Source organism: Gymnoscopelus microlampas (genome assembly GCF_963454915.1).
Source record: "Gymnoscopelus microlampas genome assembly, chromosome: 4".
NCBI classification, from domain to species: domain Eukaryota; kingdom Metazoa; phylum Chordata; class Actinopteri; order Myctophiformes; family Myctophidae; genus Gymnoscopelus; species Gymnoscopelus microlampas.
The window spans coordinates 57105683-57118769 of record NC_139941.1 but is presented as its reverse complement, the minus strand read 5'-3'; the positions used below and the strand labels follow the sequence as shown (position 1 = coordinate 57118769).

Sequence of the window (13087 nt, the reverse complement as noted above, 5' to 3'; positions counted from 1 at the left end):
TTTGAGAACCACTAGTAGGACTCCTAATGTGTCATATATAGTGTCGTAGTAAATCAGAGCCAAACATATTCTGAAGAAAACCCAGAGACTTGACATTCAGTAATTGGGTCTTATGATTAAAATAAGAACATTATAATGGTGTGTAAATGAAGAATTTGACACGGACACATTTGTCTGTGTACGGACATATTGATGACCCCTGGGTTAGACATAAGGTGCATAAGGTACAGTATGTACATGAGGTTAGACATAAGGTGCATAAGGTACAGTATGTACATAAGGAGACATAAGGTTCATACTATACATGATTCTGTGCAATAATCCAGACTGTCGTCTTTCTGGAAACAGATGATGTAACATCATATCTTTAATCTGATTGGCTGATTCTTCTAAACTATAAAACGAGTCCTCCTTCATTCTCTTTCAGACTCCAGAACTTCTCTTGAGGTAAACATGTGTTTATTCTGATCTGTTTATTCAGATCTGTAATATATTAGAGTATATTTATATTGTTATATTTATATTATGAAAACATACAGTATATCTATATTGTTATACATACATTATATGTATCTTTTGATAAATGAAATCTATCTATCTATACTGTTATTAACATAAATACAATAATACATATTATGTCTGATTATATACTGAATAACTTACTGTTATATTGATATATCAAATATACATAGAGTTTATTCATAGTGTTATTATTCAGTCTCAAGGCCCGAACCAACAGGCTTTGGATAAATTATTTTACACTGTGCAACCTGACTTATGAACAATACACACTAATAACAGACAGACAGACAGACAGACAGACAGACAGACAGACAGACGCACGCACGCACGCACGCACGCACGCACGCACGCACGCACGCACGCACGCACGCACGCACGCACGCACGCACGCACGCACGCACGCACACACACACACACACACACACACACACACACACACACACCTCTCATGTGACACTTTGATCACATGACCAGTGTGTTTTTAAAGACATTTGATGGTTTCAGCAGTGAGATGTAATGAGGCTTAGATTGATGTTTAATGAACAAGAACAGCATTTTACCAGCGACGCTGAACACACACACACACACACACACACACACACACACACACACACACACACACACACACACACACACACACACACACACACACACACACACACACAGTGTGTTGTGTCATTTAAGCCCATATGATCAGGGCCCTTCTGGTAGTTCTAGAGTCAGGTTTACTCTACCTAACAACACTAGTAGGAGCTAAATGTGTTATTTTTATTATTAGTAGTATTATGCACTGGGTTAGATAATTAGTTAGGGAAAGTTAGCCTAATGTCTGACCAATCTGTAAAATAAATGTTTACCACTAGCTTTCTTCACAAACATGTTCATAAAGGTGTCTACAAACACCTCTCAATTTGTTCCAACCCGAACTCCCTTGGGATACTTTGTGGGAGCCAATCAAAGTTGGGGTACCCGGAGGGCCTGAAAAAAACCTGGAACAATTCAAATTGGCCAAAATGAACTTGTGGGATGTCTAATTATAGGTTTTCAGGGGTCCTGAATCCATTCCAAACATTAGTTTTTAGTAAAAAAAATTACTCTTGGCCATAAAAGTTACCACACATGCATTTCAGGGTCCTATCCACCACATTGTGGTGGATAGGACTGGGCCCTCTCAGACCCCCACCTTTCAAGCAATGTAAATATAATATAAATGGTCACAAGCAGTAGTGGAAAGTAACTAAATACATGTACTGAAGTCTCATCTGTTTATTCTCATCTGTTAAATTCAGTTCAGTTCTGATCAGTGATGAAGATTACAGCCACCCTCCTCATCCTCTCCTCTGTACTTCATGTCAAAGCGATCCCAGGAAGTAAGTACATTATATTTATGTTATTACATTAAAGATACTGTTATAAATCTACTCTTATTATATACAATATTCATTCATAGATGTTACTCTTGTTATATGAAATACATGTATATTTATATTATTAAAATATACAGCATATTTATATTTTATTATTTACAACACCATTGGTAAGCGGTATAGCACGCACGCACGCACGCACGCCACACACACACACACACACACACACACACACACACACACACACACACACACACACACACACACACACACACACACACACACACACACACACAAATGCTGATTCTTACCTTTCATTATATTATATTATTGGTGGTGTAAAGTAATTAAGTACATTTTAAAAGAACCGGACCAAAACCTTGTTGGGAGCGGTGTGATTACAGACAGGAGATCCAGAACCTCAGGGACCTTTTGAACGGGTTATACACAGAAGTGTCAATTATAAAAACGTATAAAAAACTGCATTTTACCCGTGGCGACGGAGGAACAACATATTGTCACCATGGTGATTTCAGAGTAAACTCGACCCCGTTAGCAGGCCTGTGGCCTTCAGGAAATGTACGGCTAATTTCTGGTCTAAGTCTGGTCACCATCCTTAGACCCCTTAACAACTAAACCTCCCCCAGTAGTCCAGTCCCTGACTTAAGACACAACATGGACCTGGAGATATCACAGTTATAAGAAGAGCAGAGGACAGAGGGACCTCTTTAATCTACTGGCCTGCTTCAGAAGAAATGTCAACTTGACCACCAACCGTTCAGTGTCCACTTATATGTCACTTGTACCAGTTAAAATACTCAAAAGACTCTATAATGAACCAACCTGTCCTACTCCTCCGTCTAGAGAAATGCACTGATGCTCATCCTATCAAAACTCACTCACATCCTATGCCTACAACTTGGAATTGTTCTATTGGTCCTAAGTCTAGTCACACAGGGATAGCGAGCCAAACCATGCAAACCATATTTACATTTATACCATCATGCAAAACCACTGCACATAATCATAGCATAAAGTCATTGCAAAACAAGTCATTGCATCAAACATTGCATCAGATACAGATCTCTACCTGAATGAGGTGTGTATTATATCAGTAATGTATCAGGTGATGTCCTTCAGAAGAAACCTAGTCTATTTATCTCTATAGCACTAACTCAGAAAATGAGGCTCTTTGGAAGATTAAAAGCTTCCCTTTATTTGCTCAGTTCATAGTGGGATTACAGATGTGTATTTAACAATACAAAATACAAATATAAATGACATCTAGGAATGTTTCATGTCTGTCTGGTCAGATTTACAAATGCCTTAATTTAGGCTTGTCCTAAACTCATTTAGAATTTAGATTAAAAAGGAGGAGGTTCCATTTAGATCTCATTCAGCCTGAAATACAGGCCAGTCTAAATGTGGTAGTTCCAAAAATGTATAATACCAATTATTAATATTATTTATTATAAATAGGTATAATAATGTGTGTATGTGTGTGCACGTTGGTGATTCTTTGAAAGTTAAGAAAGTCAGTGTGAGTGTATGTGTCTTTTTCAACAGCCACCCACACACACAAAAAACGCTTACTTTACACCTTGCACCGACATTATCAGCATGGCCATATATGGGCATACTGGGAGGGGGGGGGTTAAACTGGGTTAAATTTCCCCCAAGATGTGTCTTATACTTGAGCATAATTCAGTAAATGCAATTATACTGCATATTATCAGTTAAATACATACATTAAATCATTAATAACATCAGGTTAAATAAATGAGAAAATCAAATGATTCACGTTTGCATTAAATCTATGAAATCTTGGGACAAACCACAAAATGTCTCTTTCTGCTGCAAGTCTTCCAGTACACCTCAGCATCATTTCAACCTGTCAGTCAATATCATATTCTTTCTTTAGACAAATCAAGTGATAACTAATGTAAAGCTTACATCCTAAAGTGAGCTGTTCAACATAAATTACATTCTCTAATACATTTCCATATGTTCTACAATTTACTCAAGTACTGTACTTAAGTACAATTTTCAGCATTTTTACTTACTGTATACTCCACCACATCTCAGCGGCAAATATTATACTTTTACTCCACTACAATTATTTGAAAACTTTAGTTACTAGTTACTTTGTAGATTTTGATAACAAAACATACACTTCAGCCCTATATTCATTTAGACCATTAGAAAATAGCAGATCTACAAGCTCTATGTGTCACGATGCGACGCATTGTGAGCTTGTAGATCTGCTATTTTCAAAAGATTGTTATACATTTGAAAACGTGTGAAATGGGACATTCTGCATAATGAGTACTTTCTACTTTTGGTACTTTAAGTACATTTTGACACCAATACTTTTTGTACTTTTACTCAAGTAAATTAAAAATTCTGGACTTATACTTGTAACAGAGTATTTCTACATGCAGTATTGATACTTTTACTGAAGTAAAACATTAGAGTACTTTTTCCACCAGACCACCACTGTATATTATATTACATTATACTGTATGATATAATGTTATGTTCACATCCTGAAATAAATCATTATGAATCTGTTTCATAATATTATAAAAACATTTAAATCTGTTGAATAAAATGTTTGACAGGAAGATACTTCTAATATTCACCTTTAGAACCAAACATGACTGTTTAACATGATGATGATGATGATGATGATGATGATGATGATGATGATGATTGTTATTTGAAATTGATTTCATCTTTGTTTCCAGTGTTCCATGAGCACATTAAAGTCATTGGCTGTTCAGACACAGTTAAAGACTCATATAAAGAGTGGATGATGTCACTGGATGGTGAAGTGTTGCAGTACGCAGACTACAACAAAGGGAAGATGGTGTTCACTCAGCCTCCGTTTGTAGATCACATGACCCTCCCAGGAGGTTATGCAGTAGCTGTGGATGATCAGCAGTACTGCAAAGCCCAGCTGGACGCCTTTCGCACTGCCTTGAAGAAACCACCAGTGAAAGGTACATGAATACTATGAACACAATAGTTATTAACTAAAACGGTTGAATATATTTAACATTAATGAAGATGTTTAACCCATTCAATCCGGGAACACATATCTGTCATTTTAGATTCCTTTGGGTGTTCAAAAATAGCAGATACTTAAAGCTCATAGTGCAGCACAGAGTGCCGCGCTAGATGTGCTATTTTTGGGGGGGGGGGGATCATGAAAAAAGTTTGAGAACCACTGATATTATAGCAACATATGTTTTTTTTTTTAAACTGTTAAGATTTAGATTTAATCAAACAACAATTTTGCTGACCCCCTGCAGTACCTCTGCGGACCCCCTGTTGAAGACCTCTGATTTAGAAGACATTTGTAGAATCCCCCAGAAGCAAATATCTGAGTTACAAATGTTTGCTTTAAAAGTATATATATATTCAAAGATTTGCGCAAACTTTCATGATTTAAAAAAAATAGCAGATCTACAAGCTCATAGCGCGTCACAGAGTGCTGTGCTAAATGGGTTAAGCATGTATATTAAGCATTTATGTTTTTTATGGTGACATATTTTCTAAATAATATGTATTTTTAGTAAACATGAATATGTGCTCAAGGTGCTTTAATGTTTAATTTACAAATGTATGCATATTAGTATCTGCTCTGTACAGCCTGAGCTGTAGGTGAGCTGTAGATGGTACAACTATGTAGATGCAGGAGGAGAGGCTGGGGGGGGCAGCTAGAATGTGGACTTCATAGTCTTTTACTTCCCACTGAGCATTTTTTGGTCTATTAGACGTCTAAAATACGTCTAAGGGGTAGGCTAAAACAGGGTTATAATTGGTCTACTGGTGAAAGTTTTTTAGCGGTCTAGGCTTAGCCTAGACGTTGATTAGCTGTTTTTTAAACGTCTATTTATAGACCGTCTATATTATAGACGTTGAAATGACGTCTATAATATAGACGGTCTATAAATAGACGTTTAAAAACCTCTGAGTTTCACATGTACGCTAGGCGGGGAATACATGAACACACACACTAACGTAGGCTATATAGTATGTTTTACATACATGAACACACACACTAACATAGACTATATAGTATGTTTTTCATACATGAAGCTCCTCCCATGTGGCTTCCTGCTGTAAATGTAGCTTTGGGGAGGAGGGGATTAATGAGTGGGGGCCCCGCCCCCACTCATTAACTATTCTATTATTATTTAATTAGCTTCAATGGTTCTTAATCACTTGTCTCATTCACCTGAAGACACTCCCTCGTCTCTCTGTGAGTTGCAGTCAGTGTGTGGGCTGCTAGCAGTGGTGGAAAGTAACTGAGTAGATTTACACACACCAGCCACACACACACACACACACACACACACACACACACACACACACACACACACACACACACACACACACACACACACACACACACACACACACACACACACACACACACACACACACACACACACACACACACAAACAAACACAAACCTATTTTAGACTTTATGTAATGACATATTTGGCCGATAGGGGGCAGTTAGCCTAGTGTTGATATTATACAGATGATAATAAAACTGAACATTAATGACAGTATTTTTAATTGTCTATTTCCAGATGGATATGTGTACTATGAGGCTAACCGCTGTGTGTTTAACTCCAGTGAGCTGAAGGACATACAGTACATATACTCACTGAATGTCGATGGTGATGAGTTCCTCAGGTGGGACAGTAGAGTAGATCAGTGGGTTGGATACACTGAGCTTGGTGTGAAGAACGCAGAGCGCTGGAATAAAGATCCTACATACCTGGCTGGGTTCAGAGCACAACCAGAGGCATTCTGCAAACACAACATTGAGATCTCCTACTCCTCTGTTCTGAACAAGAGAGGTGAGCTGATCTCAGAGCAGCACTCAACACTCATCACCTCATAAACTATAACATGACATCATAATAAATCATTCTATTCAGAGATGATTAATGGTGTTAATATTGATCTGATAATGATTATGAAACATCCCTTAGCCTGGGCCGTAGCGTGACGGTCCAGGCACGCCAGCCTGACAGCGTGTCGCGGGTTCTACTCCCGTTCCCGACGACCTTTACTGCGTGTCACCCCCCCCCCCCATCTCTCTCCCCATTTCCCTATCCCTCTTTAAAAAAAACAAAAAAACATTCCTTAACCCATTCAATTCCAGAACGCATCTCTGTCATTTTAGAATTATTTAGCTATTCAAAAATAGCAGATCTACAAGCTCATAGCGCGGCACCGAGTGCCGCGCTATGAGCTTGTATGTCTGCTATTTTTTTTTAAACCGTGAAAATTTGTGCAAATCTTGAATGTATAGATTCTAAAGGGAACATTTGTAACTCAAATCTTTGCTTCTGGGTCCCTGGAACATATTTGACAAATGTTTGCTTTAAAAATATATATATCTAAAGAGTTACACATATTGTCACGATTTTTGAAAAAATAGCAGATCTACAAGCTCTGCGGCACTCTGTGCCACGCTATGAGCTTGTAGATCTGCTATTTTTTCATGTAGATCTGAATAGCCAAATAAATCTTAAATGACACAGGTGCGTTCCCGGATTGAATGGGTTAATATTCTGAGAAACATTTCAGATCCTCTTGATTTATACTGTATCCTAACACGCTGTCACACAGTGGAAATAGCAGATCTACAAGCTCACAACATGTGGTGTCACCATCGTACACAGAGTATAAATGAAACATATAGATCTATTTCTGAGTGTTTTCACCTACATATAATGACCTTCCTAAAATAGAGACACCAGGATTAATGTTTTTAAATGAACTTTAAAAAGAACCATGAAGGCTAAAACACACCTCTATACACTTCATTTACCCTGATTTTATATTTAATTATTGTCTTTACTAGTTTGTTTTGTATGTTTTTAACCACTTTAGTAATATTTTACAGGATTATGTGTATTGTGTTGTTTTGTTTGTTTCTACTCTTGTTCATTTTAACTATTTTATTAAATGATATTGCTTGGTTTAGTTTTGTTCATGTAAAGCACTGTAACTGTGAATTATTTAATATGTTTAAATTACATTATATAAATGCATTCTATGTTGTATAAAACTGAGGTGGAGTCTGAAGAGGTGAGTCTCCAGATTACGGCGGAAAATTGGGATTGAGTCTGCAGTTCTGACTGCAATAGGGAGTTTATTCCACAGTTTGGGAGCCAGAAGAGAGAGTCTAGGACGAGTGGGGTGTTCAGGGTGTTTTAGAGAAGGTTCTGACAGCTTCCCTGTGTTAGCTGATCTGAGTGAGCGGGAGGGGTTGTCGGGTTGGATCAGACTTGAAGATATGGGGGTGTCATACCTTTGGTTGCTTTGTAGGCCAACATCAGTGTTTAGTACTCTGTGAGGGCAGCAACTGGGAGCCAATGGAGGGAGAGGAGAACGGGGGAGAGCCGGGAAACGTGAACATTTTGGCTGGTTGAAGACCAAGCGTTGTTCAGCTTTCTGGGTCATTTGGATCTCATTTGGATGATATAATGATAATGAAAATTTCCTATGACTGATATAATAATAATAATAATAATAATAATAATAATAATAATCTTTTTTAGGAGTGGAGCCCAAAGTGAGCCTGAAGTCAGAGACTCCCCCTCGTCGTGGTGAACACACTCACATGCTGAGGTGCAGCAGCTACGACTTCTATCCTAAAGTGATCCTGGTGACCTGGTGGAGAGGTCAAGAACCTTTGACCTCTGGTCTCTCCTATGCCGATGATCTGTCTGATGGAGACTGGTACTACCAGTACCACTCCTACCTGGAGTACACACCCAGGTACACACCTAACAGACACCTATACATAGAAATACACACCTCTACTGGTACTACCAGTACCACTCCTACCTGGAGTACACACCCAGGTACACACCTAACAGACACCTATACATATAAATACACACCTCTACTGGTACTACCAGTACCACTCCTACCTGGAGTACACACCCAGGTACACACCGACACCTACTGTATACATAGAAATACACACCTAATAGACAACTATACATATATCCTTTACAAATAAAACAAGTGTTACTCACTTGCTGAAAATGGCCCATTAATTGGCAGGCTAATATTAAGTCACACACACACACACACACACACACACACACACACACAAACACAAAAAAAAAAAAAAATCCTCCGAGTCCCGACCATGTTTATCACCAGTCCAGCAAGCTCGTGAACGAGAACGCATACAGAGACCCGCGCGTACATGAATACACACACAGGAACACGCTATAACATGTGTATCTCGTTATTAAGGGTGCGTTCGCAAATTGCGCACCGGAGCGCACTCGCCTATTAGTTTGTATTGGCCAGTGCGCTCAGTGCTATATTTCCGAACGCACCATAAGTTTCTTCTGCCTCTTGCCTTACTATTTTTCCTGCAATGGGGAGGGAATAGTGGAAAACACTAGAGCAGAGGAGAGCCCAGCGGGGCATTCACACTCCTACACAAAAATAGTCCAAGTTATTTTTTCCAAAAAACTAAATATGAATCAACGGATCAATGTGTTGAATCACGGTGTGTTTCAGCGTGTAGATCGGCTACTTTCACAATCTGTCCTAATGTTAGTGTTAATTAACAGCTGCTCACTCACTGCCAGACCGGGCGGGGAGGAGGGGCCGCTTCAGCTCTGTGCAGATCCACATGGACACACATTCTACTTGAGGACACACGCACGTCATGATTATTTTAGGCAGAGAAAATATAAGGATAAGGACAAGGATAATTCCTTTTAACAGGTCGTTCATGAAAGTCCTTGTGGTCTTGTTTCCAATGAGAACCTGTGAGCAATTAGGGGTTAAGAGTCTTGCTCAGGGACACATTTCATTTCCTCGACACATATGCTGGCCTGGCCTGGAATCCAACCTGGGGCAACCAGGGCCTCTGGCTCTCTAGGCGGGCTCACTAACCACTCAGCTATGGCCGCCCCTACAATATCAAGCTTATACTGTATAAGGTTATCTTATTGGCTATAACGCTGTGGCTCATTTTGGTGCCCCCCCCCCACCCCCCTTCACCATGGTTCCCCCCCCTCTGCACCGTGGTGCCTCACACACTGTGTTTAGGTACTGATCATCCTCCTCAGATAACATGCTTTTTGAAGAGGATCATCAGCAGAAAAAAGTGTGTGTGTGTGTGTGTGTGTGTGTGTGTGTGTGTGTGTGTGTGTGTGTGTGTGTGTGTGTGTGTGTGTGTGTGTGTGTGTGTGTGTGTGTGTGTGTGTGTGTGTGTTACAGATCAGGAGAGAAGGTCACATGCATGGTGGAACATCCCAGCCTGACCGCGCCTATCAAGATAGACTGGGGTCAGTTACTGTATTCTACTGTACTCTATACTATAATATAGTGTAATCTACTGTAATCTACTGTACTCTATACTATAATATAGTGTAATCTACTGTACTCTATACTATACTATAGTGTAATCTACTGTACTCTATACTATAATATAGTGTAATCTACTGTACTCTATACTATAATATAGTGTAATCTACTGTACTCTATACTATAATATAGTGTAATCTACTGTACTCTATACTATAATATAGTGTAATCTACTGTACTCTATACTATACTATAGTGTAATCTACTGTACTCTATACTATAATATAGTGTAATCTACTGTACTCTATACTATAATATAGTGTAATCTACTGTACTCTATACTATAATATAGTGTAATCTACTGTACTCTATACTATAATATAGTGTAATCTACTGTACTCTATACTATACTATAGTGTAATCTACTGTACTCTATACTATAATATAGTGTAATCTACTGTACTCTATACTATAATATAGTGTAATCTACTGTACTCTATACTATAATATAGTGTAATCTACTGTAATAAGTGTAATGTGTTACACTTTTAAGGGTTCAAGCATTCTTCTCTTTTTGTATCTGAAGGTACATTTGTTTTACAGAAAGGAAACAGCACGCCAATTAAAAACAAGACAATAATAATACAGACATCAGAAATAAAAATCTATACAAATACATTAAAACATCCTAAAAAAGTAACTATTCTAATAAGAAGGTCATGACAAGAGCCTCACCTACTTAGAGCTTAGTGTCACGTCTAGAGATGAGGTACATCATCTGTGTTTACTAATGGCTGCAGATACAAAGACATGTATAGAATGTATAGAATTCATAGAATTTATAGAATGTATAGAATTCATAGAATTCATAGAATTTATAGAATTTATAGAATTTACACATCATGGTCAGAAGCTGCTGAGTGAAGGAGCTGAGAGTGACTGTAAAGTATGAGAACAGTCCTGAGAGATGGAACTGGTCTTGTATAAATGCTGCATTAATATAAATGGTAATTGAGTGTCTGCCCTAGGATTGAGAAGCCGGGGTTCGATCCTCGGCCGGTTCAAGGACTACCAAAGTAGGACCCCCTGCTTGGCCCTCAGCATGAAGGGTTGGGATGGGGGCGGGGGGGGGGGGGGGGGGGGGTTAGTCTCTGTGACTAGAGTATGATATTATATGATATGATATTTGTATTGTCAGATGATTCCATGTCAGAGTCAGTGAGGAACCAGGTGTTTTAATCCACTGTAATAATATATCATATCATCCTACTATAATTCTAGTAACCTCTGTCTGTAGTGGTAAGTGAGTGACTGAGTGACTGAGTAGGTGAAGCTACCCGGTTCTCCTCAGTGGCTGGAGCAATTGTTCTGATTTTGCACACAGCCATTGACCATTACCATCTGAACTTAACTGTGAAGCCCGTTTTTCAATTTCACCAAATCTCAGCTTCTTATTAGCCTTTTTGTGTCAAACACTGTCGCCATGGTTACGGGGCTGCCCAGCTATGGGACGAACTGCCTCCCGGGTTGCCAGATCATGTGCGCATATCCCCCCACGGATGCGCTGCGCCGACCGGGTATGGTCTAGTTAATATAATATTTGTGTTGACAGATTTCTCCATGCCAGAGTCAGTGAAGAACAAGGTGGCCATGGGAGCATCAGGTCTGGTTCTGGGTCTGGTCATGTTCCTGTCTGGATTCATCTACTTCCAGTGGAAGAAACGAGGTGATTAACATGTTTAATTAACATGTTTCATTAATTATTATACTACCAGTGGAAGAAATGAGGTCAGATCAACAGAGGATAACATGACATGTGGAACCCTCACGGAAATGCAAACAAACAAACAAACACGTAAAGCCACAACCTAAACTGGTTTATATTGGTTTAGAACCTTAACCGGTTTAGACCAGTTTAGACGACCTAGTTAGAGGTCAAAGTGTGTTCTATGTTGTCACATTTAGCTTTAATACATCAGTGTTACATTTAGTCCTAAATAAGAGTCAAATGTTCACATTAGTTCTGATGCAACATGTGACCCTGATGACTGAACCCTAATGTTGTTGTGTTGTGTGTACATTTTTGCATTTTATAGAGAAATACACACAATACAGTACATAGGATTTATGTGTGTGTTTTAACTGTCTCTCTTCTTCTTCTATCAGGTCGTATTCTGGTGCCGACAACCAATGATGATCTTTAGACTCCTCCCACACACCCAGGTTCACTTCCTCTTTCTTTTTAATTATTTTCAATTCTTTCCATCACTATCAGGACCCAATGATTCAGTACATTTAGACAGGGCAAAAGCTATAACAACTTGATTAACGGGTGTATTTAACTTCTCTCAGTTGTTCCTAATATGATTTTTTGCGTAGAATCCATTTCTGCTTGGGTTACTTTGTATTGCGCATAGTTAATGAGATACTTTGCATATTTGATTAAACTAGCAGAATTAACGAGTAGAGGTCATCCAACTTGTGTTTTGGTGGTTTTCTGACAAACTAATTAACATTTTATCTCATTCAGGTGTAAGACTGTGACCTTTACAGTGTAACCATTGGGTATATGGTAGCTGTGTCTAATTGAACACAACATTTCAGTGAACTGAACCCAATGATTCAGTTCATTGAACACAACATGTCAGTGAACTGAACCCAATGATTCAGTTCATTGAACACAACATTTCAGTGAACTGAACCCAATGATTCAGTTCATTGAACACAACATGTCAGTGAACTGAACCCAATGATTCAGTTCATTGAACACAACATTTCAGTGAACTGAACCCAATGATTCAGTTCACTGAACACAACATGTCAGTGAACT

The 13087-nt window shown here is 38.7% G+C and overlaps 2 protein-coding genes across 3 annotated transcripts in view; one reads left to right on the top strand and one right to left on the bottom strand.

The window, feature by feature from the left end:
- The window catches only part of LOC311044154 (mediator of RNA polymerase II transcription subunit 27-like), a gene marked incomplete at its 5' end in the record, with an annotated part of 192628 nt that overhangs the window by 88225 nt on the left and 91316 nt on the right, over positions 1-13087 (bottom strand). The window lies entirely within an intron of this gene.
- Positions 1-13087, top strand: part of LOC311044507 (H-2 class II histocompatibility antigen, E-S beta chain-like) — a 43935-nt gene that overhangs the window by 29928 nt on the left and 920 nt on the right. The window contains exons 1-7 of one of the 2 annotated variants that reach the window (XM_084056147.1): positions 1807-1892; positions 4637-4891; positions 6495-6767; positions 8481-8700; positions 10171-10238; positions 11870-11983; positions 12424-12480. In XM_084056147.1, the coding sequence (XP_083912273.1) occupies positions 1829-1892; positions 4637-4891; positions 6495-6767; positions 8481-8700; positions 10171-10238; positions 11870-11983; positions 12424-12461 (1032 nt within the window). In that variant the 5' untranslated portion in view covers positions 1807-1828 and the 3' untranslated portion in view covers positions 12462-12480. Of the gene's footprint in view, positions 1-1806; positions 1893-4636; positions 4892-6494; positions 6768-8480; positions 8701-10170; positions 10239-11869; positions 11984-12423; positions 12481-13087 lie in introns of those variants that run through there. The other variant, XM_084056146.1, reaches the window with a different exon arrangement.